The sequence below is a fragment of the Ictidomys tridecemlineatus genome, chromosome 15 (genome assembly GCF_052094955.1).
Source record: "Ictidomys tridecemlineatus isolate mIctTri1 chromosome 15, mIctTri1.hap1, whole genome shotgun sequence".
Taxonomy (NCBI): domain Eukaryota; kingdom Metazoa; phylum Chordata; class Mammalia; order Rodentia; family Sciuridae; genus Ictidomys; species Ictidomys tridecemlineatus.
Window position 1 is genome coordinate 7,427,872 of NC_135491.1, and position 24,525 is coordinate 7,452,396.

Sequence of the window (24,525 nt, forward strand, 5' to 3'; positions counted from 1 at the left end):
GTGCCTCTGAGTCCAATCCTCAGTACGAAATAAATAAATAAATTCAGGGACCTTCTGTGCCTCCCTTCTGCGACATCCCCTGCCTTGGGAGCGGTTGGCAAGCTAAGCCCTGATTTCTTTAAACCCTAGACATTTCCAGAAAAAATAAATAAATAAAATAAAAAAGGACATGGTCTGACTTCTTCCCTGTGGCACCCCCTGGCTTTGGCACAGGCCTGGCTAGTCACATAGTAGGGGCTTCATCGGGGTTCCACGTTTGCTGAGTGAATACGTGAACAAATAGTCCGCTGGGGATAAATTGAGACCGCAACTGCAAATAGGCCACTCTACTGGCATACCGAAGGGCTCAATGTTTCTGCCCACATCATTCTCAAAGGTCCACCTGGCGGACCCCCGGACCTTGCAACCTCACCCAGACACTGTCTCATCCCGGGGAAAAGCTCAACCCCAGCCTCCCCTCTGGATGTGCGAGGACTACATTTCCCACGAGTCTCAGCGCTGGGACTACACCTTCCATAAGCCTTGGCTTCTGCCAGGTTCCGTGCCCTTCAGCCACGGGGGCAGCCGTTGGCTCCTTCCCTGCCCCTCTCGCCCCCTAATTGCATTCCCCACCCCTGCCGCCAGGGCGGAGCACCCCCTCTCATGATGAGCCTGCCTCATTTTCTCCGGTGAGACTCCCCCAGAGGCAGCCCTTCCTGTCCCCGGTGTCCCCCGCCGAGGAGACTGTGCGCTGCGGGGTTGGTCACCGCCGTCCCGAGTGTGCTACGGCTGCGCGTTCGGTGCAAAGCCCGGGGCCCCCGCTCGAGGCTGGGGGGCTGGGTGAGCGCGCTGGGGAGGGGGTGTCCGGGTCGCCCACGCCGCGTGCTGCCGAGGCTGCGTCTGGGGCGCGCCGCTCCCGCCCAGCCTCACCGGAGGGGACGCGTCGCAGGTGCTCCCGGACGATGGAGACGTCCGCGCCCAGGGTGGGAGTCCGCGCTTCCGGGTGTGTCTGCAGCTCCGGGTGCCGTAGGGTGGGGTGGGACCCCGAGACGGCGGCCTGGCACGTGATGTGTGTGTGTCCTTGTCTGATGTGTCGGTGTCCCTGACGGACCGGGTTCCAGTCCCAGCTCTGCTATTCCCGGCTGTGTGCCCTGGGAAAGGTGACTGCTCCCTTTCTGTGCCTCAGTTTCCTCACCTGTACAAGGGGCATATGATAAAAGTACCCGTCTCCGAGGGCTGTTGTGAGGATTAAAAGGTAATACGTGTAAAGCGCTGAGAACAATGCCTGGCGCCAGTAACTACGCATAAGAATAAATAAATAAATTCAACTATGATTATGTATCTTTTGTATGAGGCAGATGTTTGTGGTCGTGTAATGTGTGTGTATATGTGCTGCGTGTGTCTGTGTGTCACGGTATGTGTAGTGCATTTCTAAATCTTTGTGTTATGTGTGCCTGTTTATTGCTGTGTGACTCTGGTGCGGTAGAGGTTTTGTAACCTTATGTGAAATGTGTGTATATTTGTGACGTGTGTGACTCCCCCCCCTGCCCCATTTAGGTGATATGTGTATCTTTTATCTATGCCTGATGTCCTTACCTGTGTGTTTATGAATAATGTGTGTGTGATATGCATCTGAATGTACTGGTGTGTCATGTAATTGTGTGTATTGTTGTGTATAGCTTTTGTATGCCTGAGCTGCATGTGCCCATGTGTGTCTGTGCATGTGATGTGTCTGTATGTATCCCTGGGAACGAACTGTGTTTGTGAGCAATGTGCATATCTTATCTGTGCCTGTAGACAGGCATGCATTGTGTTTCTGTGTATTCATGTATGTGCTGTGCCTGTCTGTGCATGTCTCTGTTGTGTCCCTGTGCATTCCCGTATGTGATACATGTTTCTGTGTTCCCCAGTGCAAGCAATGTCTGTGTCTATCTGTGCAGTGTGCATATATGTGATACTTGTGTCTGAGGGTGTTCTTTGTTGCCCATTGGTGTGTAGATGTCTACGTTTGTGACTATGTGCCTCCCCGTGTCACTGTGGTGTCCTTGTGGATCTTTGTCTGAGGCACCTGTGTCTTCAGATTTGGAGCTTTACTTTGTCTGTGGTGTGTGTGTGTGTGTGTGTGTTTGTGATGCTTTGATGTTCCTGCGTGGCTGGGTGCATCTGTGCCAGGTGCTGGACTGCCTGTGTGTTCCCAGTGTGGCCTGTCCCTGCGTCTTTGTGTGTGACGTGTACGTGTCCCCGTCTGCTGATGGCTGTCCACCTTTGTATGTGATATACTTGTCTATGAGGATTTCTGCGACATGTGTCATTGTGTGTGGGCTGTGTGTGCTTGACATCTGCATCTCAGTGTGTAGCACACATGTCCATGACAGTGGTGTGTCACAGTGGAGTCACGGCCAGGCACTGTGGACACTGCTCCCCCGCCCCAAGGGTCTACTGGTCCCTGTCTGTCCCCCCCCTCCCCTTTCTCCCCTCCCTCCCGGCAGCCAATGCTACCAGGAGCCAGTTGCCATGACAACGCTCCATCCTCCCTCCATCCTCCCTCCTCCCACCCTTCCTCTGACAGGCTCTCTGCTCCCCCAATCCGGGCTGTCCTCGGGGGCGGGGCCCTCAGTCTCGCCCCCCCATCCTACCCTCTCCCCCCCACCCCAGCAACCCGGCTCCCCAGCTCCTCTCCTCTGTCCGCCTCTCCATCCCTTCATCTGTCTGTCCCTTCAAAGAGGGGGAGGGGGGTACCTGAGTCAGTAAGCAACCCCTCCCTCCCCCGTCCTGCGTCTCCTGCCCCACTCCTGGGCTGGGGGGAGGCCAGGGTCGCGCGGGTCCCCATGGCTGGGGGCTGAGGGCCCGCCCCCCCTCCTCCCCAGCCGCCACCACCTCCACCTCCCTTCCATCCTCGACAAGATGCCTGCCCCTGGCGCCCTCATCCTCCTCGCGGCCGTCTCCGCCTCTGGCTGCCTGGCGTCCCCGGCCCATCCCGGTGAGTCTGTGCGGCCATCCGCCTGTCCAGCGGCCCCCACCCCCACCGCGGCCTCACTGCCTGCCCCGGGCCTGTCTGCGGGGCCCCGGCCGCATCACCTGTGCGCGTCTCTGCAGCCAAACTGGGCCTGGAACTGCCGCGGGGACGGTGTCTCTGTCAACAGGGCCTGGGGGAGGCAGGCTGGGGGCTGGGTGGGGAGGGGGGTCTGTTGGGCAACATGTGTGTATGTGTGCACGCATGTGTGTGTGCGGGTGTGTGCAGGGAGCTGGGAAGGACGGAGGCTCCGGGAGAATTGGGGCAGAGGGGACGAATACTATTTCGAAGGCGGACACAACACCGGAGGCTGTCTCTGGCTTTGGGGAGGACCCAGGTCTTGCGGAGTTCCCTTCTGTGGGGTTTGGTTTGGGGCTAGAGGACAAGTCTGTACTCCAAGCGTCCTTAAAAGAGACAGGTCTCAGCCCCCTTGACCGGGGCGGGGGTTGTTCAGAATGGGGCAAGAATCTTCCACCAGCCTGCAGTTGGGGCTCATCCTCTTCCTTCAATGGGGGCGGGGGGGGGGTGAAGCTGTCCGTAGGAGCGTATTTTAAATTCTGAGCATTCCAGGCCTCACTACTACTACTGCTTCCCTGAGTCCTCACTGGAATTCGCTCAAGTATGGGGTGAGGGTCCCAGCTTGGGGCGAGAGGAAAGACCCCACCCCCAGCTCAACCACCTGGGAAGGCCTCAAACTACAATTCCCACAATGCCCTGGGTCATCCGGCTCCTCTGCCAAGGGACCCTAGTTGCAGAGCATCGTGGGAGTTGTAGTCCAAGACTGGCCGGGACGGGAGGGGCTTGGAATCCAGGAGCAAGAGGCTGGAACCCCAGCCCAGACCTGTGCCCACAGATGGATTCGCCCTGGGCCGGGCCCCTCTGGCTCCTCCCTACGCCGTGGTCCTCATTTCCTGCTCCGGCCTGCTGGCCTTCATCTTCCTCCTCCTCACCTGTCTGTGCTGCAAAAGGGGCGATGTCGGTTTCAAGGTGAGATGCCTTAAGGGATCAACCTGGGGAGGAAGGCCCAAGCCAAGCCTTTCCCCTCAAGCCAGATGACTGGTGGAGAAGGGGTAGAAGTCCAACAGCCCACCCTGGCCTGAAGTTATGGCAAGACCTGGAACCCTGGGATCTGGAAATTGGGCTGGGATGGAGGATGGTTAAGAGAAGCCGGGAGACATACTTAGGTGAATGATTATGGTGCATCTCTCAGTCCTGCGTTCTCCTTCTCACCTCTCCTGGCTACAGGAGTTTGAGAACCCTGAAGGAGAGGACTGCTCTGGGGAGTACACTCCCCCAGCAGAGGAGACCTCCTCATCTCAGTCGCTGCCTGATGTCTACATTCTCCCGCTGGCTGAGGTCTCCTTGCCAATGCCTGCCCCGCAGCCTTCACACTCAGGTACTGCTTCAGACCCAGACCAGGATCCCATGGTCCCAGAGGGCAGGGCCGAAGGCCCTGAGTATTTTCCCTTCAGGGAAGCTAAGACTGGGAAGGCAGAGGTGAGAGCCCTAGGTTCTTGGAAGTAGCCTGTGGGGAGACAGATCATCCTGGTGGAAATCAGTGCTTACTCTAAAATCAGATTTGCAGATTCTTGTGGGGCACTGGATGGTGAGATCAGCCTAGATCTCAACCTCAGAGGCAGCCAATGAGAGGCTGCCATCAAGTCATTGGAGCTTGGGATGCCAATGAAAAGGCTGATTGGATGCTGGAATCTTGTGGGCAGCCAATAAGGAGGCTGAGATCCTGTTATGGAATGTTAGAAGCAGCCAATGAAAAGAGATTGGTGTCTGCTATGACCCCAGTCCCCACTAAGTGTTTGGGGGGCGGGGAGGTGGCACCTGGGAGAGAAGAGAGGCTCAGGGGCCTCCCCATCCTACTCCTTCCCCAGACATGACCACCCCTTTGAGTCTTAGCCGCCAGCACCTCAGCTACCTACAAGAGATTGGGAGTGGCTGGTTTGGGAAGGTGAGTGGGGCTTGGGTGGGAGGTGGGGTGTCCATACAGTCTTAGCCTGGCCTCTGTTCTGTGTCCATCCCCCTGCTCTCACCACTTCTCATCTGCCTCTTGCCTCCCCACCCTTCGCCCCCCAGCCTACCCATGCCCCTCCGTCCACCTCTCACCTGCATCCTCCTTCCCCATCGTCCACATCTGTTGGTCAGCGCCTCCCTCCTCACTCCATTGACCACTCTGCCTCGCCACCTGGCTCTCCACGCGTCCGTCCGTCTGTCCATCCTTCCATCTATCCCTGCGTCCATCGGACCTTGGGCCTGTGAGTCTCTCACTCTGAATTGGGTAGGGGAGGGGGCGGTGGATATGAAGTGGGGGCTGGACAGGAGTGGGGAATTGGGAGCCGTGGAGAGGCGTGCAGCCGCTGACTCGCGGTGCCCCTGGCCAGGTGATCCTGGGAGAGCTCTTCTCTGACTACACCCCAGCCCAGGTGGTGGTGAAGGAGCTCCGAGCCAGCGCAGGGCCACTGGAGCAGCGCAAGTTCATCTCGGAAGCTCAACCTTACAGGTAGGGGAGGCTTCTCAGGATGGGGTTCTGGGAGCCCTCTAGGTTTGCCCCTCAGAGAGGTCACATTTAGGAGTGGTGTTGCGATGGCAAAAGGTGCGACTTATGCAGTTGAGGGGCAGAAATAAAGAATGTTCATGCACTTCTGTCCTTTTCAATGCTTTACTCAAATCACTCAATACAATTTCACTCTATAGATTCTTAATCAAGAAAATGACAACCTTAATGCTGGGCACTGCAATAGACATAGTCAATTCACAGCAATCAGTTCTAGATTAGTTCCAAGCACTGCAAACAGCACCTCAGCTACCTGCAAGGCTCAGGACAGACATTCCCTCTGCGTGCTAAGTTCAGGTGTCATCAGATCAGAAGTCCCAGGCCTTAGGCTTTAAGTCCAGCAGATGCCCACCACTCAGACCGCGGTGATCGGGTCGGGAACCAAGGCCGGCTTCTCCTGGGTGGAGCTGACGGCCAGTTGGGGAGGCGGTCCTAGTCAAGAGGCTGCTGCAGAGTTTGAGAGCGTTGAGAACAACGCAGAGGATCAGGCAGATGAGAAGAGTGGGGTGTCAGCCCAGGTCCCCCTCAGGCTCTCAGGCTCATGTGCATCAGGGTCGGCTGGCTGAATGTCTCTTTGTTTGCTCCATCATTTATACTAAATTTGGGGGGCTTCTGACCACTCCTTCAATCCCTATTAGCTGCTACTGGATTTCTCAGTGACATCATTTGTCCTGAGGTTAAAGCATCTGGTCTGGTGGTCCCCACCCTGATTTTTCTTGCCTTTCCCTCTTATCAGGGTGAGGGCAATGTGACAGACACTTCACTCCGAGTTTGTCAGGGTGGGGAGAAGTGACTTGTTTGTGTCTGAGAGCCCTACTGGAGGGCCCCGTAGGTGTGCCTGGTGAGACTGCAGGTTTCAAACTGGAGTTTTAAAATGCAGTTGCCTAGTCTAAGGCCTAAGACCATCCTTACAAGCGGAAGGAACCCAGTGTAGGGTCAAACTGGGTTCAGATCTCAGATGGACTTCTTTCTGGCTGTGCAACTCCGAAAACTTCCCTCCAAAGCCTCAGGTTTTTCCCTGGACAGAGCTGGGGATATGAAGTATGATGGAGGTCAGGAGAGCATTGAAGCTTAGCTAGAGGCCAACTCCTCCCCACTCTGAACCTCGGTATCTTCATCTGGCAAGGGAACCCAGGAACCCCTTATATCCTCATGAAGAGATCAGATGGGAAGACGTAAGATGACCTGTATTAAGTGCTGGGTACTTGACAGTGGTTCCCTTCCTAAGGCCCCTGCATGGGTAAGGAAGGACAGAGCCGGAATCACAGACCCCCAGCCCTGGGAAGGCCCCCATGTGTCCACTGAGCAGCTCTGCCCTGCCCCCCTTTTCCCCTGTTACTGTGAGGTCCGGGAAGAGAGACTCGGTGCCTCTCCTCTTTACCCCCCTCCACTCTAAGGGCTCCTAGGATGAGGTCAGGGTGAACAATTGCCAGATAATTGTATTGTGAGGTACCAAGTTTCCTGTCACGGAAAGGGTGTGTGACAGAGATCACTTGGGAGGACAGCTGTAAAAGTGGGACTTACCCCGAGAGACACAGACCTTGGACTCTGGCTCTCCCTTGCTTCAAAACTGCTCATGATTGCCTGTTGCCCACAGGACAAGTCCCAGTCTTCCCTACAACCCCCAGGTCCTGCACAGTCTGAGCCTGTCCCCTTCCTGCCACTGTCCCCTTGCCCCAGCCACTCCCTCCTCTTTACCAAGCCTCCCCCACAGCAGCCCCTTTCCCTGCTGCAGGAACAGGGCTCCCTGCTCATGCACTCCCGACCTTGAACTGGGGGCTCCCTTTCCCTTCTCAGACCTCAGCTCTCAGAATCCTTCCCTCACTCCCCACAGGGACAGCCCTGGGGTGTCCCATCACATCACAGGTCACACGTATCCCACTTGGTGGTTAGTTTCTTTACTTGCTTATCACCCACCAGCCAGACGTGGCTGTTTACATTTAAGCGAAATACAATGAAATCAGATCTGAAGCTCACTTTCCCAGCCACACTCACCCCGTTTCAAGTGCTCTGTGAACACTTTGTCACATGAGCCTTCAACTAATTGGAGAGAAGGCACTATTCTCTAAGGTGGAGGAGGTTACAGGACACAGAGCTGCTTTTAGAATACAGGTGGTGGATGGCTGGGGCTTGGCCTCTGGCCCCAACAGCACCAAGTGACCCTTGCCCCCTACCAGGCCTTGCCATGTTTGTACCCCTGGCGGACCCGGCTGCTAGCCTGAAGTGCTTCACACCCCACCCCACCCCGCCCCGAGTTGCAGACCTCTGTGAAGGCCAAGTCCTTCACCAAGCACGTTTTTATGGAGCACCTTATTGGTCTGTGACTGGGGTCACAGCTGTGAGCAAACTGCCCCCATGTTCTTGCCCTGGAAGAGCTTACCCCACCAAGTGGAGGAGACACAAAAATAAGAACTAAATTTTAAGAAGGAAATCAGAGAATAAGTGGCATGAGGAAATAAGACAGTATGTGACAGGGACAGGTTACTTTGGACGGGAGCATCTGAGAGCCAGGCTTGACCGCAGGTACCAGCCATGCACAGCACTGTGGGGAGTGTCCCAGGCAGAGGGAACAGTAGATGCCAAGGTCGGGAGCCAGTGGCCCAGGAGCCACAGCTAGGACAGAGGGTGAAACACAGCCCAATGGGTTGAGATAAAATAAAAACAGCAGAAACAGCCGGGACCTTGCAGCGCAGACCAGCTCCCTGACCTCGTGAAATTCCCCTCCACAACCAGATGAGGGAGCCCCACCTTATAGGTGAGACAAATGAAGGCAGGGACTGGTGACATGACTGGGCTGAGATGATACCCCTGGGAAAGTTGGAATTAGGATCAAACTGAGAGTGTGAGGGTGGAGGAGGGGCACTGGCCCAGCATGGGGGAGGGCGGTGAGGCTCCCTGGGAGACCGTGGAGAAGCTAGGGCCTGCAGAGGACTTTGAGGAAGCGGGGCATTCTCCAGAATTCTTAAGTGCCAAGGCTGGGAGCCTAAGCAGGGTCTGCCACCAAGTTTGGGAAGATATACACTGGGTGAAGAGGGGACAGGCCAACTCTAGAGACAGAGGACTCTACAGAGCAGGGCTCTCTCAAGGGCGCTGGGAAGCCACAAAGCACTGTGAGCAGGTGAATGGCAGGTCGGGGACAAACTGAAGGGGAGGGACTGGAGGCAGGCCTGGAGACAGAGAGGCCCAGGCAGGAGGGTAGAGGCAAGAGGAGGCTGGGAATGAGGAGGAATGGGTCACTTCGGGGTCTGGCTTGGGCACTGCAGGCCAGTGAGGGAGAGCAGAGGGACTCTGAGTGGGGAAATAGACCAAAGAGGTGGCCCACGGGCTGGGGATATACTCAGTTGGTAGAGTGTTCGCCTCGCATGCACAAAGTCCTGGGTTCGATCCCCAGCTCCACAAAAGAAAAGAGGTTGACTAGGTTGGGTGCTGCGGGGGAGCTGCGGTGGGAGGGAGGGCAGCTCCTCACCCGCAGCCTCCCCCACAGGAGCCTGCAGCACCCCAACGTCCTCCAGTGCCTGGGCCTCTGTGTGGAGACGCTGCCCTTCCTGCTGATCATGGAGTTCTGTCAGCTGGTGAGGGTCGGGGTGGGGGCGAGACTCGAGGAGGGAGAGGTGGGGCACACCGAGGACCCCTCCCCCGCACTCTGTATCACCATCCCAAGGCACCCGTGTGGCGGCGCCCCATTCTTGAGCTCGCTGTACGCATGCCCGCCCTGAAGCGGGGAAACGGAGGTCGAGGGGCCGACCAGCCTCCTCCTTCGCTTCAGTAGCTGCACTGTTAGTGTCCTGGAGGGGCTGCTGTGCTGACCTGTTCCTGTCTCCCTCTCAGGGGGACCTGAAGCGTTACCTCCGGGCCCAGCGACCCCCCGAGGGCCTGTCCCCAGAGCTGCCCCCTCGAGATCTGCGCACACTGCAGAGGATGGGCCTGGAGATCGCCCGCGGGCTGGCGCACCTGCACTCCCACAACTACGTGCACAGGTGGGCCGCGGGGGAGGAGCTAAAGGAGGGAGGTGTCTTGAGTGACGGGCACCGGGGAAAGCCCGGGAGGCACAGTAGAAAGGGGAGTTGGGGAAGAGAAGGGGCGGGGCCGAGGAGAGTGGGGAGGAGGCAGGGGGATTAGGAGAGGAAGAGCCGGGAGAGGAAAGAGGGTGGTCCAGGGGACGGAGGGGCCAGGAGAGGAGGGAAGAGCCAAAGGGGGAGGAGCCAGGGGGCGGGGGGAGCCAAAACGGGAGGAGTTAGGAGAGGGCGGGGCCAGCAGAGGAGGGGAGAGGCCCGGAGGGGAGGAACCAGGAGAGGAAAAGGAGGAGTTAGGGGAGAGGAGTGTTCGGAGGCAAAGCAACCTGGGCGAGGGAGTAAGGGGCGGAGTCAGAGGGAGAGTGGGCGTGGTCCTGCGCTCACTGGTCTCGCCCCGCCCCCAGCGACCTGGCCTTGCGCAACTGCCTGCTGACCTCCGACCTCACGGTGCGCATCGGAGATTATGGGCTGGCCCACAGCAACTACAAGGTGGGGGCGGCCCTCTGACCGGGCGGGGGGCAGGGGCGGCCCTGGGGGTGCCTTGACCCTCCTGACCCTCTCCGGGCCCCTCCCCGCCAGGAGGACTACTACCTGACCCCCGAGCGCCTGTGGATCCCCCTGCGATGGGCAGCGCCCGAGCTCCTCGGGGAGCTGCACGGGACCTTCATGGTGGTGGACCAGAGCCGAGAGAGCAACATCTGGTAAGGGGCCTGGCTTTGGAGGGCAGGGAAGATGGAAGATCTCTGGATGCCTCCCCTGGGGGAGGACCCCTGAGGGGCAGGGCTGCGCTGAGCCCTCTGTGCCTTCTGCTCCCTACAGGTCCCTGGGGGTGACCCTGTGGGAGCTGTTTGAGTTTGGGGCACAGCCCTACCGCCACCTGTCAGACGAGGAGGTCCTCGCCTTTGTTGTCCGCCAGCAGCACGTCAAGCTAGCCCGCCCCAGGCTCAAGCTGCCCTATGCCGACTACTGGTGAGGACCAGGCCCTGACTCCAGGTCCCTAGCCTTGCCCATCCCACCCAGGATGGTCTCAGTCCCTCCACCTCCTCCACACACCACCTACAATCTCACTTGCTCCCAAGAACAGAGAAGTGACCTCCTCACCCCCCTCGAGCCAGCATCTGCCACTTGGAGTGGGTAAACTGAGGCAGGAGGTGGCAGAGCTGGGGTTTGAACTGTGAATTCACTAAGACTCCTTCGTGCCCGATTCTAGACTCAGCCCAGATGGAGACAGTGTCTTGGCTCCTTCTTCCCATTGACTTCACTGTCCCTCACTCTCTGGGACCCTGACCCACCTGGAGGCTTCAGGCCCACTCTTGGGGTCTCCGTCCCTGTCTGGGGATCCCCCTGCTTACGCTTGCCTCTCTCTTTCCCTCCAGGTATGACATCCTGCAGTCCTGCTGGCGGCCACCTGCCCAGCGCCCCTCAGCCTCTGATCTCCAACTGCAGCTCACGTACCTGCTCTCTGAGCGCCCCCCCAGACCCCCACCTCCTCCACCCCCACCCCGAGATGGTCCCTTCCCCTGGCCCTGGCCGCCATCGCACAGTGCACCCCGCCCAGGGACCCTGTCCTCGCCGTTCCCCCTTCTGGATGGCTTCCCTGGGGCTGACCCTGATGATGTGCTCACGGTCACCGAGAGTAGCCGTGGCCTCAACCTTGAGTGCCTGTGGGAGAAGGCGAGGCGTGGGGCAGGCCGGGGTGGGGGGGCACCTCCCTGGCAGCCGGCGTCTGCACCCCCAGCCCCCCATGCCAACCCCTCCAACCCTTTCTATGAGGCACTGTCCACACCCAGTGTGCTGCCGGTCATCAGCGCCCGCAGCCCCTCGGTGAGCAGTGAGTACTACATCCGCCTGGAGGAGCATGGCTCCCCACCCGAGCCCCTCTTCCCCAACGACTGGGACCCCCTGGACCCAGGCGTGCCTGCCCCTCAGGCCCCTCAGGCCCCCTCCGAGGTGCCCCAGCTGGTGTCCGAGACCTGGGCGTCCCCCCTCTTCCCTGCGCCCCGGCCCTTCCCGGCCCAGTCCTCAGCATCAGGCAGTTTCCTGCTGAGTGGCTGGGACCCCGAGGGCCGGGGCGCTGGGGAGACCCTGGCCGGAGACCCTGCCGAGGTGCTGGGGGAGCGGGGCACTGCCCCATGGGCCGACGAGGAGGAGGAGGAGGAGGAGGGCAGCTCCCCCGGCGAAGACAGCAGCAGCCTCGGGGGTGGCCCCAGCCGCAGGGGCCCCCTGCCCTGCCCCCTGTGCAGCCGCGAGGGGGCCTGCTCCTGCCTGCCACTGGAGCGGGGAGACGCCGTGGCTGGCTGGGGGGGCCACCCTGCTCTTGGCTGTCCCCACCCCCCCGAGGACGACTCGTCCTTGCGGGCAGAGCGGGGTTCCCTGGCCGACCTGCCCCTGGCCCCCCCCACCTCAGCCCCCCCCGAGTTTCTGGACCCCCTCATGGGGGCCGCAGCACCCCAGTACCCCGGGCGGGGGCCACCTCCCGCTCCCCCCCCCCCACCGCCACCTCCCCGGGCCTCCACGGAACCGGCCCCGGCCCCGTCCCCCGACCCCCCGTCGGCCGTGGCCAGTCCAGGCTCAGGCCTGTCGTCTCCGGGCCCCAAGCCGGGGGACAGCGGCTACGAGACCGAGACCCCTTTTTCCCCCGAGGGAGCCTTCCCAGGTGGGGGGGCGGCCGAGGAGGAAGGGGTCCCTCGGCCGCGGGCTCCCCCCGAGCCACCCGACCCAGGAGCGCCCCGGCCACCCCCAGACCCGGGTCCCCACCCACCCCCAGGGAACCGGGAGAAGCCAACTTTCGTAGTTCAAGTGAGCACCGAGCAGCTACTGATGTCCCTGCGGGAGGATGTGACAAGGAACCTCCTAGGGGACAAGGGGGTGACATCCCGGGAGACAGGACCCAGGAAGGCGGGGAGAGGCCCCGGGAACAGAGAGAAAGTCCCAGGCCTGAACAGGGACCTGACAGTCCTGGGCGGCGGGAAGAAAGCCCCAAACCTGAGCCTCCCCGTGAACGGGGTGACAGTGTTGGAGAACGGGGGTCAGAGAGCCCTGGACATGGAGGAGAAGGCGGCGGAGAATGGGGGCCTGGAGTCCCCAGAGAGAGAAGAGAAAGTACTGGAGAATGGGGACCTGACACCCCCAAGGAAGGAGGAGAAAGCCTTGGAGAATGGGGAGCTGAGGTCCCCAGAGGCCGGGGAGAAGCTGCTGGTGAATGGGGGACTGGTGTCCCCAAAGAGCGAGGAGATGGTGTCAGAGAATGGGAGCCTGAGCTTCCCCAGGAACACGGAGAGACCACCAGAGACTGGGCCTTGGAGAGCCCCAGGGCCCCGGGAGAAGACGCTCGAGAGTGGGGGTCCAGCCCCCACGATCGGGGAGCCAGCCCCAGAGACCTCACTGGAGAAAGCCCTCATACCCGGCGAGGTGGCCTTGCCCCAGAACGGCTTGGAGACAGCCCCTGGCCCCCTTGGCCCAGCCCCCAAGAGCGGGACACTGGAACCCGGGACGGAGAGGAGAGCCCACGAGACTGGGGGGGTGCAGAGAGCCCCCGGGGCTGGGAGGCTGGACCTCGGGAGTGGGGGCCAAGCCCCAGTGGGCATGGGGATGGCCCCCGGCGGCGGCCCCGGAAGCGGCGTGGACGCAAAGGCCGGATGGGTAGACAGCATGAGGCCACAGCCACTGCCACCGCCGCCACTGGAGGCCCAGCTGAGGAGGCCGGAGCCAGCGCCCCAGAGATCCAAGCCGGAGGTGGCCCCCGAGGGAGAACTCGGGGTCCCAGACAGCAGGGCCGCCGGAGACACGGCACCCAGCGGAGACGGGGACCCCCCCAAGCCCGAGAGGAAGGGCCCCGAGATGCCACGACTGTTCTTGGACTTGGGACCCCCTCAGGGGAACAGCGAGCAGATCAAAGGTGAGGGGTTTGTGGGGAGTCTGGGGGCCACTCCTTCCGGGGTGCGAGGTGCAGGGGGCTCCCGGTCAGGAGCGGCAGGCCCGGCTGGCTTGGTGAACGCAGACCCCGGAGCCACTGCTGGGCTCAGATCCTGCTTGTTCCCTTGCCCGTGGCTGTCTTGGGCTAATGTCCAGACTGCGCTGCCCGCCTCACTGTGTGGTTGTCAGGGCTGAGCCAGGAGTCCACAGCACTCATCCAGTGTCGGGACTCAGTCCCAGCTGTCACTGCAGTCCAGTTAGACCAGGGGTCTCCAGGTCAGATGCCCACAGGGCCCCATGCTTAGGGCAATGGCAAAGTGGGCTAGGGGACTGAAGAGGGGTTGGGAGCCAGTGCCTTGTCCCGAGGAGATGCTACCCTCAGGAAGTTTACCTGGGGTGGCTCCAGCTGCTACTCTCCCCTTTTAAACTAGAGCGCTGGGGTTTTATTAATGATGCTGACCAATCTCAAGGAGGACAGTCAGCCTGCACACACACACACACACACACAGGCCCTGCTGCCCGCCTGTGATCTCTGATTTAAACTTGACAGTAGGCTAAGTTGTCTCTGGGCATACCAGGACCTAGGGGCACTGTGAGCTGAGGGCAGGGAACACCTGAGTGGTGAATGTTGATGGGACACAGGAAGCTTCTTGTCACATGGAGGGCTGTTAAAAGAAGATAAACAGGAAAGATAAGCAGCCCTATCTAGATGTGGACATAGGGACAGTCCCAGCCTCTGGGAGGCCAGATTGCTGATGTGGGAGTTCTAAGGGCCTGGCCTGTTTTACACCGGTGGTCCCCCAGCCACACTGAAGAAGGGTCACCTGTGGCTGCGTGGGCAAGGGTCTGCAGGGGGTAGCACACAGGCCTTTCCTTCCGCAAGGCCTGTGGTGTCACACACTGCCACCTCCTTGGGGTGGTTGTGAGCAGCATGAAAATGTTGGGGATTAGCAGCTGAGATTCCTCAGCGGATCTGGGTTGGGCTCAGTTGCTGGGTGAGGAGAAGCTGGAATTGGCTTCCTTTTCTCCACCAGCGAACTCTGTTCACCCTTCAAGACCCTACCCCAAATTCCCCTTCCCTGGGAAGGCTTCCTGATTTCTAAAGGCTGTCACCTGTCCTTCCTCTGGGTACCCACGCCCCTCAGAGTGCTCTCTCTGCAGCAGCCCTCCCCCAACCCCATCACCCTGAGATGGTTGGTCATGGAAGACCTCAGTGAGGTGACTTTTGGGCAGTTGTGAAGGAAGGAGGGAGTGAGCCAAGTGGACACCTGAAGGAAGGGTGTCCAGGTAGAGGGCATCAAGCGGACACTAGTCAGGCATGTTTAGAGAACTGTAAAAGATCAGTGAAAGGTAACAGAGAGTAGGAAGGTAACTGAGTCCACACCCATCCTTCTCCTACCCCATCCCCAGCAGTGCCCACCCTACCCCCACCCCAGGGCCTGGCACACAGTTCATCTTTGGAGGAATGAGTTGCCCCTGTTCATTTGCTGGTGAGCAAACTCTGTTTGCTCAGAGAGGTGGACCTTCTTATTCAGGAAAACTGGCAAGGGAGCAAGTTAGGCTAAGTCTTCCCTCTCAGCAGACTGAGCCTGGGACGTCTTAGAACAAAGGGCTTAGAGAAGGGACTTGTAGACACCCAGCTTTGGCAATCAAGGGCCACAGGGGGGAAGTACTTTGCTCACTGTCAAACAACAGGGAACATCATTCATTAATCCCACAAATACTGACTGAGTACTTCTATGTGCTCAGGGCCTGGGGATGTGCCACAAATTGGCCCAGCTCAAGTGTCTGTCCCGTGGCGAGGCAAACACTGACCACAATGCCACAGAAACATAGTTACATGCTGAGAAAATCTGTTGGGAGGGAGAGGGACCCAGGTATGGGACCCAGCAGGTGTTCCTGACCCAAAGCCCAGAGCTGGAGGAGGAGCAGGACTTGAGCTAGAAAAGGGATTTCCAGGCAGGTGGCCCTGCACCTACCATGGCTCAGAGGTGGAAAGAAGGGGGCGGGCATGTGGCTGGACTAAGAATGAATGCGACAGAGGTGAGAGGTAAGCCGGACCAGGCACTCTAGCCTGCCTGGCCGTGGAGACAAGCTGGGGCTTTATGCTCTGGGTTCTGGGGGGCCATGGGGAGAGTAAGCAAAGGAGTGGGGTCGAGCTCTTTCTCACCCTGCGTGGAGCCAGCCTCGGTGCACCCCTTCAGTTCAGGGTGTTGGCGGAAGACCAAGGCCTGCACTATGCCCAGGGCTTACCCCAGGACACAGCTGGGTGGGAGGGCCTGCCTCAGTTTACCCAGGACAGGCGCTTACCTGCTCTCTCCCCTCGCAGCCAAGCTCTCGCGGCTCTCGCTGGCGCTACCGCCGCTCACGCTCACGCCGTTCCCGGGGCCGGGCCCGCGTCGGCCCCCGTGGGAGGGCGCGGACGTCGGGGCGGCTGGCGGGGAGGCCGGCGGGGCGGGGGCGCCGGGGCCGGCGGAGGACGGGGAGGACGAGGACGAGGACGAGGAGGAGGACGAGGAGGCGGGCGCGGCGGCGGGGCAGCGGGGCTCCGGGAGGACGCGGGCAGCCCCGGTGCCCGTCGTGGTGAGCAGCGCCGACGCGGACGCGGCCCGCCCGCTGCGGGGGCTGCTCAAGTCTCCGCGCGGGGCCGACGAGTCCGAGGACAGCGAGCTGGAGAGGAAACGCAAGATGGTCTCCTTCCACGGGGACGTGACCGTCTACCTCTTCGACCAGGTGGGTATCCTCAAAGGTCGCGGGTAGCCTGGGACCGGTGTGCAGCCTGGAGGGAGGCAGACCTCTGGTGGGGCGGTGCTGACCAGAGGGGGCAGGGCCTGAAGGGAGGCCCAGCCCCTGGGGCGGAGGCTGACCATAGGGGGCAGGGCTTATAGGATTATAGTATGGGGCGGAGCCTGGGGCTGGTCAAGGGATGGGGCAAGTCTAGAAAGGCAGGGTGAGACCTAGCAATGGGGCGGGACTGTGAGGATGGGGCGGGATCTGAGTTGGGGGTGGGGTCAGCCTGAAGGGAGGCCAAACCTCGACTGGGGCGGGGTTAGAAGTGGTGGACCAGCGAGGGTGGAATCTGGAAGGAGGCCTCGTCTAGAGAGGGTCGTGGTGGGCGTGACCTAGATGGGACAGGGTTCGAGGGGGCGGGGCCTGGAGGGTGGGAAGGTACCTGAGAGGTCAGGGAATGAGGTGAGACTGGGAAAATGAGACGTGGGAAGGGGAAGGGGTTAAGGGGGTGGGCGAATTCTAGAGAGGGAGTTGGAACTGGACTGAGGGGGAGACCTGTGGTGTGGAGGGATATGGAGAGCTTAGAGAGGCCTGCAGAATGTGAGCAGATCTGGAAGAAAAGGGAAGAACTTGGTAGAGGAAGCTGGAGAGGCTAAGCAGAAAGTATTGAGCAGATGGGGGCGTGGCCTAGGGGTGGGGACGGAGACTAGTGCAGTTTGGACTAGGCTGACTCAGGGTGGGGGGATCTTAACCAGGTGGGACTTACGATTTGGGGTAGGATCAGGAATGGGAGGAACTAATGACTGGCGGGTCATAGAGAGATGGGTTGAGGATCTTGTTAAAAGGAACAGAGGGGGCTGGGACTGGGGCTCAGCGGCAGCGCACTTGCCTGGCAGGTGTGAGGTTCGATTCTCAGCACCGCCTATAAGTAAGTAAAATAAAAGTCCATCAACAACTAAAAAATTAAAAAAAAATAAGAAGCCAGTCTGTAATCCCAGTTGCTTGGGAGGCTGAGGCAGGAGCATTGCAAGTTCAAGGCTAGCCCAGCAACTTGGCGAGACCTGTCTCAAATTTTTTTTTTTTTTTAATTTAAAAGGGTTGGGGATGTAGCTCAGTTGTTCCTAGTTTAGAAGATAAAGAGGAAGGGCGTGGTGGTTGTGCTCATGGACTGAGGGCCTGTCTGGACAAACCTGGGTCAGGGCTGTCATAAGATGAACGAGAACAGAGTCAAGAGCTGGAGCCAGCCCACTTTTTAATCCCCCCCCCAAAAAAAAGATTGGAACTTGGAGGGCTCTGTCGGGGCCACTTCTGAAGGCGGGGCTTAGGGGCGGGACCATCACCTCCTGGAGCTGGATGTGAACAGGGTGGGGTAGTTCTGGGGTACAAAATTGGACGTCTGAGACCTAAATCTGGGAGATAGGTGGGCCGGGGAAGTGGGCTCACGGAGGTGGTTTTGTGTTGGGGCAACGCGGGAAGCAGGAGAGTTGTCCCGCGGAGGCTACTTAGATGTCCTGGGCGGGGCTTAGCTGTGGGCAGGGCTCGCAGGCAGGTAAGGAGCCTCGGGCAGACGGGGGTCCCAGCAGCCTTTTCATAGAGTGCGAGTCGGTGACAACTCGGGACACCCGAAGCCCCGGAAATGTCAGCGGGGCTGGTGGCTGGTTAGGGATGCGGTGGGTGGGATGTGACGATCGTGCCCTCTCGGGTGCCCTCATCTGCCTCCTCAGGAGACGCCAACCAACGAGCTGAGCGTCCAGGGCCCCTCCGAGGGGGACACGGACCCGTCAACGCCCCCAGCGCCCCCGACGCCTCCCCACCCCGCCACCCCCGGAGATGGGTTTCCCAGCAACGACAGCGGCTTTGGTGAGGGGCGGGGCGCGGAGCCGGGGAGGGGCGGGGCGAGGGGCGGGAACCGGGGAGACCCCGCGGAGTCTGAGGGCTGGCGGGCTCTCTCTTCCCCCAGGAGGCAGTTTCGAGTGGGCGGAGGATTTCCCCCTCCTCCCCCCACCAGGCCCCCCCCTGTGCTTCTCCCGCTTCTCCGTCTCGCCTGCGCTGGAGACCCCGGGGCCGCCCGCCCGGGCCCCCGACGCCCGGCCCGCAGGTCAGTGCTCCAGGCCCCGGCCTGCCCCCGGCGGTCTCTGTCCGCACGTTTCCCCGCACCTTGCTCATCTCTGGATCTACCTGCGTCTGTCTCCTCCTAGTCCCTCTCAGTCACCACGACACCCACTCAGCCGTGGGACGAGTCAGACAGTCCGGCAGACGGTCTTGGGCACTCACGCCCCCTCCCTGAGCCGGAGATTCCCTTTCTCTGAGGATCACTCACACACACACACACACACACACACACACACACACACACACACACTTGCCCATCTTTGCCCCACCTCTTGGCTCCAACTCCTGTCTGGCATCTGCTGGATCTGGATTCCACTCCGCTGGTGGAGGCATGTTGGTCAGGCAGCGAGCTCCACGCTGGGTAGTAAGGACTGCAGCAGAGAGGAGGTGGCCAGGGAGGCCCACCGCAGTGATGGCAGCTGCTGCTGCAACTACAGCAAGCTGTCATATAGACCTCATTGTGCATGCGGCGTTTAACCCACGTAGTCCTCACCGTGATCCCATGGGGTCAATTCTATTCTTATCCCCATTCTACAATAGGGAAAACTGAGGCACAGAAAGGAGTGAGGGTCTGGGATTCGAACCCCCATCGCTGGCCTGAGTCCACGCCTTCTCCAGTATGCATGATTTGTCAGGCTCTTTTCCTGGGCCATTTCACATATTCTATATCGCCCATTCTCAGACCATCTTGGGAGAAGGCGGGGCATCCTTAGTTGATAACTGCGGGAAGCCAAGGCTAGTGAGAGGGCACCGGCAAGTCTGGCTGGGGATGCTGGACTGGTCTCTCTGCTGCCCTCTGCTGCCGATCCAGAGAACACCCCAGGATGCCTATGGCCTGGTGTTCAAAAACAGCTGAGAATGTGCAAGATGAAACTGGGCCTTTTCAGAGAAGGTTCCATTACTGCTCCCCCAAATATTGCCCGAGTCCAAAAGTTGGCCCCACCATTTCTCAGCTGTAGAACTTAGGGCAAGTCACTTTCCCTCTCTGTGCTTTAGTTTCCTCATCTCTAGAATGCGGGTGATAATTAATAGCATCTCCTAAGGCAGTTGAGGGCGTTAAATGGTTTGATCCTGTGTATGGAGCAGGAAGCCTGACTGTAGCAGTGGTCACTAACTGGCAGCTGTCATTGCCTTAACTAGGTGGACATTCACTGAGTGCCCCGTGTGCGGGCTGTGTGGGCTGGGGGGACTCAGTGCTGACCAAGAGCCTCAACACTGGCTGTGCACCCCAACACTGCCTCAGAGTCACCGAGAAAGCAAATGACAAGAGGAAATGGCTTTGTCTTCCCAGTAGCTGTGTCACTTGACCAGAGACTTGAAGGGCTGGTTGTCATTAACCAGGTGAAAGGGAAGGGGACAGCATGCTAGGGCCATGAGTCGGGGAACAGCTTGCAGAAAGGGCCAGAGGCAGGAGAGAGCTTGGCCGGTTCCTGGAACAGAAGGGAGGCCAGCATGGCCCAGGTGAGAGGGGCAGGGCAGACCACAGAGGCCTGCTGTGGACTGAGTCTGGGCTCTCGTCCTGGGGATGCTAGGGAGCCATGGAAGGCTGTAGGGAGGGGAGGGCTGGGCCAGCACTGGGTATAGGACAGACTCTGGGGCCAGGAGGAGTCCACAGATGGGAGAGAGTGGAAACTGGGTGGAGGGGAGAGGCTGGGGCAGGCATCCAGGAGAGGAGCTGGTGAGCGGGGACCATGGGGAGGAGGGCCAGGGCAGAGTCAAGGGCAGAGCAGACAGGGCTGGGCTGACTCTTAGCTGCATTCACAGGCCTCACCCCAAATGTCACTTCCTCCCTGTTACCCCCATCTCAGGGCTCCCATGAGGAGAGGTGGGATAGGTCCAGGGCACAGGGACACCAGCCAAATGATGAGTCAGGGCTGAGGCCAGCAGGGCCAGTCAGTGAGGGTGACCTCACCTTTAGTCACTGGAAATCGAGACAGAGAGCCCAGTCGTGCAAAACCCCAAATCCCTGTACTCAGTTGACAGATATTCCCAGTGCAGCCTGGGCTGGGAAGCTGCTGAGCCCCGGGCCATGGCGGGGCCCGCAGTGGGCACCCCCTCTGTGCTCAGTGCCACTCTGCTCACTTCGGCATTTCCTGGGTGCTGAGTGATGCCACACGCCCCAGGTCTCCCTACTCTTTTGTAAAGGAGCTAGAGCTGGGCATGGTGGCACATGCCTATGATCCCAGCAACTTGGCTGAGGCAGGAAAATCACAAGTTCAAAGCCAGCCTCAGTAACTTAGTGAGACCCTCAGCAACTTAGTGAGAACCTGTCTCAAGAAAGGGCTGGGGATATAATTCTGGTTAACTCCCCTGGGTTCGATTCCTAGTACCAAAGTAAAGGAGTGTGGGGCCATGTTTCCCATTTAAAGAAGAAAGCAGAGGCTCTGGGACAGGGAGCGCAGAGTGGGAGTGAGTCCCCAGGGAGACGCCCGCAGTGGAGTGTGTGCGGGCTGGCAGTAGCCCTTGGTGAGACCCTTCACGTGCCGGCCTTAGCTCTGTGGATCTGTGGGCCGGACAAGGCTTTTGTGTGGCTTGGAGTGACCAGAGGATTGGTATTGGGAAAGTTTGGCGGGAGGTTCCTGGGGAGAGACTTTTCCATGGGGAAGGAGGGAACTTTTGATAGGCTGGAGACACTGACCACTGTGCAGGTCTTTACTGGCCTTACTTCTGCTGTAGAGGGGCAAGGAGACAGAACGTTCTTCCACAATGACTGGGATGGCCCTGGAGTGAGAAATGTGAACAAAATTATTCAGAGGGAAGCAAGTGACCAATTACCCCAGCGGGTAACTACTTGACCCAAAACGGATGGGCAAGGCCTCTGAGGGGCACATTGTGAGGGCCTGAGCTACATGGGAAGAGCGTTCAGAGCAGCAGGGATAGCAGAAGCAAAGGCCCTGGGGTCAAGGCTCTGCTTGGAACATCAGAGGAATAGCGAGGAGGCCAGTGTGTGGCACACAGGGGAAGTGGGGTAGGGAGGACAGAGATGGGGACAGAGGTGGGGACTCCCTCAGTTTTGTGTTCAATTTGAGTTGGAGGCCATGAGCCTGTCCTCCTGTAATTCCCTTTCTCTTTCCTCTCTCTCTATCCTCAGGCCCCGTGGAGAACTGATTCCCCAAAGACCTGACCCCCCTGCACCCCCAGAAGAGGGTTTGAGAGTAGAATCCTCTGTGGACGAGGGAGCCACTGCCACCGCGGCAGACGCCGACTCCGGGGAGGTCCCTGAGGTTGGGCCCTCCCCCTCCCCCACCATGTGCCAAACGGGAGGCCCCGGCCCCCCACCCCCCAGCCCTCCGGACGGCTCCCCTGACCCCCCGGACCCCCTCGGTGCCAAATGAGGCAGGAAGCCCCCATCCCTTCCTGGAGAGCCGCCTTTCTTGGAACTGAACTGAACTCTTTTGGGCCTGGCGCCCCTGGGCACAGCGAAGGTCCCACCTCGCCCACTCCCAGCCCCATGCAGGGGCCGCAGGCTTTGGGGACCTGGACCCCCCATCTCGCGCCTCCCTTCCCCTCCCCAGCCTGGCCCCTGGAGGGGCCTCTGGTTCCAACCTTCGCGTGGCATTTTCACATTATTTAAAAAAGATAAAAACAACTTTTTGGAGGAACGTGGAGCCTGTGTGTGCTTGGGAGGTGGACGTGGGGAGGGAGGACACGTGGAGCTGGTGCTCTAGAGGACACCGTTCTCGCGGCCCCCATTGGGCAGATGGGACACCGAAGCTCCCTGCAGCACCCAGGCCCATGCAGCAGAGGGTCTCCTGTGCTTCTCTCCATCCCTGCTGGAGTCTGGTGGGTGCCAGGCCCAACTTCGGCTGCAGCCTCACCCGATCCATCATTCAAGAAGCCGTGAGGAGTCAGCGAGGGCTGGGAGCCACATTTCCACCTTCCCCACCAGGTGGCCTGCAGGAGTGGCCAGAAGCTGCCCCAGGGCCAGGGCGGGGGGGGGGGCTCAGAAATGACCTGCTGACGCCCACACTGGACATGACCCAGATGACTTCTCAGATCACTGCTGCCCGTGCTGAAACATCAGAGCCAACCTCCCTCCCACAGAGGCTCTGCCTCAGTTCATCCTTTTTTTTTTTTAATTGTGAGACAGGGTCTCACTCGGTTGCCCAGGCTGGCCTTGAACTATGGATCCTCCTACCCCAGTCTCCAGAGTCCCTGGATTACAGGTGTGTGCCACCACACCTGGCCCAGTGTACCCATTCTACATGTGACTGTCCACTTCCCAGACACTCTTCTCCTGTCCAAGCACAGTTCCTGGGTTTTGGCCCAGTGCTCCCCACCCGCCTGGTGTTTTCCCATCTCTCCATCCGGGTCCTGCGCAGCCTCCGCCTCACTCACTGTCTAATGATGTTTGTTTCTTTGTCTGAGTTCCTGTCCCTGCCTTCTCCTCTCTGGGTCTCCTGTCATCTCTCCCTGTGTCGATTATGTCTTTCTGTCTCCTTCCCTTCATTTCTCCTGTTTCTGCCTCCATCTCTGTCCGTGTCCCTGTGACTGGGGCTGTCTCTGCATCTCTGATCTCTTGGCCCTGGGCTGTCCCCGTCACCTTGAGACCAGGTTTATTAGCATATTGAAGGGAGGTAATTTGGATGAGGGAAGAGAGAAGGGGCAAGGGTGGGTGCCACAGACACTGGCTTAGGAATGAAGGTGGTGAAGGTATTGGGGTCAAATGAAAGAAAGTCCTGGGGCTTGGAGGATGGAGAGGATGAGGATTTTTCCTCTTCCCTTAACTGCTACTGCCTGTGCCCGTATGGTGTTCCTGGGGGGCGGGGCGGCTGCATGGCCTCAACCATGGAGGCCCCAGGGAGGGAGGCTGGGCCCTGGAGCCCTGGGTCTGAGGGAGGAGGGACATATTAGTTCACTAGAACTAACATAACAAGTATCTCAAAATTTGGTGGCTTAAACCACAGAAATTCATCATCTCACAGTTTTGGAGGCTAGAGGTCCAAGATCAATGCCAGAGGGTTGTTTACTTCTGAGGACTGTGATGAAGATCTGCGGCATAACTTTCCAAACCTGGCTCTTGGTGGTCACTAGACACTTTTGGATTCTGTTTGTAAATACCTTCCTCTCCACATGACAGTGTGTCCTTTCATCTAAATTGCTCTTTTCCATAAGGACACCAGTCATATTGGATTAGGGCCCAAAGTAATGACTTCATCTTTAATTATATTTGCAATGACCCTATTTCCAAATAAGATCACATTCTGAGATTCCAGGGGCTATCAACTTAGAATTTTTGGAAGGTCACAATTCATCCTATAAAAAGAGGGGTTAGCAGTTTGGAGTCCTTAATGAGGAAGGAACTGGGACCCAGAGTCCTCAGTCCTTGGGAAAAGATGGATCTGGACAAAACTGAAGGACGATTTTTGGCCTGGCTTGAATGTTGCTCAAGCATCTCCAGCTTAATTCAGTCAAATCTGATGTACTGACCACCCCCACCTCCCGGAAAAAAAAATTCCCTTTGGACCCTCACAGTCAATGGTATTGCCATTCACTGATGACCAGCCTTCATACGGTGCTGGGGGCTTGTCTTCCAAAACCTCTGTCCTGGTCCACTTTTCCACCTCCACAGCCACACTGGCTGGCACTTGGGAACCTCCCTGTTGAACTCCAGATTATTCTCCGTGCAGCAGCCAGGGGGCCCTCCACAACCTCAATCACACTCCTGCCCAGGTCCTTGGGTGGCTTAACCATCCTGTTAAGAAGGCATTCAAAGTCCCCCGTCTTGGCTGACAAGGGCCCACATGGCCAGCCCACACCTTCCGTCTGCCTTCCTCCCACACCTCTGCAGTCGCCAACTTCCAGACACACCTTCCTGCCATCAATCACCCCAGCAAGCCAATCCCCTGCGGACCTCTGCGCATTTTCTCCCATCTCTAGGGCCACCGATTCTCCACACAGTAGCACAGGGTACCCATGGGTTCATGCTACAACAGGGGGCACCATGGATGACAGTGATGGGACCCTCTGTTTACTCAGGGACCTCATTTCTCAGGACAGGCTTGGGTCGATAACCCCATTTCCCTGGAACCTTTGGAAGAACTTGGGGATTCCATTGAGCATCAGCTCCTAGGGTGGGATTGTAAAACGGTCAGGGCTTTCCCCACCTCCACGAGAGCTGGAGACCAGACAGGTAACCCCACAGAAGGTAGCGCAGTGTGAGACGCAGCCTGGATCTCCGCCAGGGGCGGGCAGCA

At 59.2% G+C, this 24,525-nt stretch overlaps 1 protein-coding gene and 1 long non-coding RNA gene across 3 annotated transcripts; one reads left to right on the top strand and one right to left on the bottom strand.

The window, feature by feature from the left end:
* The first annotated feature begins 544 nt into the window (after positions 1-544).
* Positions 545-21,660, top strand: Lmtk3 (lemur tyrosine kinase 3). Of its 2 annotated transcripts, none has more exons than XM_078031728.1 (16): positions 545-982; positions 2,847-2,959; positions 3,846-3,979; positions 4,238-4,388; positions 4,879-4,955; positions 5,386-5,504; positions 9,043-9,130; positions 9,387-9,535; positions 9,976-10,060; positions 10,151-10,272; positions 10,391-10,540; positions 10,948-13,469; positions 15,816-16,219; positions 17,941-18,076; positions 18,177-18,314; positions 21,420-21,660. In XM_078031728.1, exons 1-16 carry the CDS (start codon positions 942-944, stop codon positions 21,434-21,436), a joined length of 4,446 nt encoding a protein of 1,481 aa, XP_077887854.1. In that variant the 5' UTR covers positions 545-941; the 3' UTR covers positions 21,437-21,660. The 2 variants fall into 2 exon arrangements, with proteins under 2 accessions (XP_077887854.1, XP_077887855.1); XM_078031729.1 differs by having other exon boundaries at positions 964-982; positions 2,884-2,959.
* Positions 5,645-15,913, bottom strand: LOC144370726 (uncharacterized). Its single transcript, XR_013430645.1, has 2 exons — positions 15,797-15,913; positions 5,645-6,586 (listed from the first exon to the last, which is right to left on the bottom strand). It is a non-coding gene; the product is annotated as an uncharacterized LOC144370726 (long non-coding RNA).
* Positions 21,661-24,525: the final 2,865 nt, after the last annotated feature.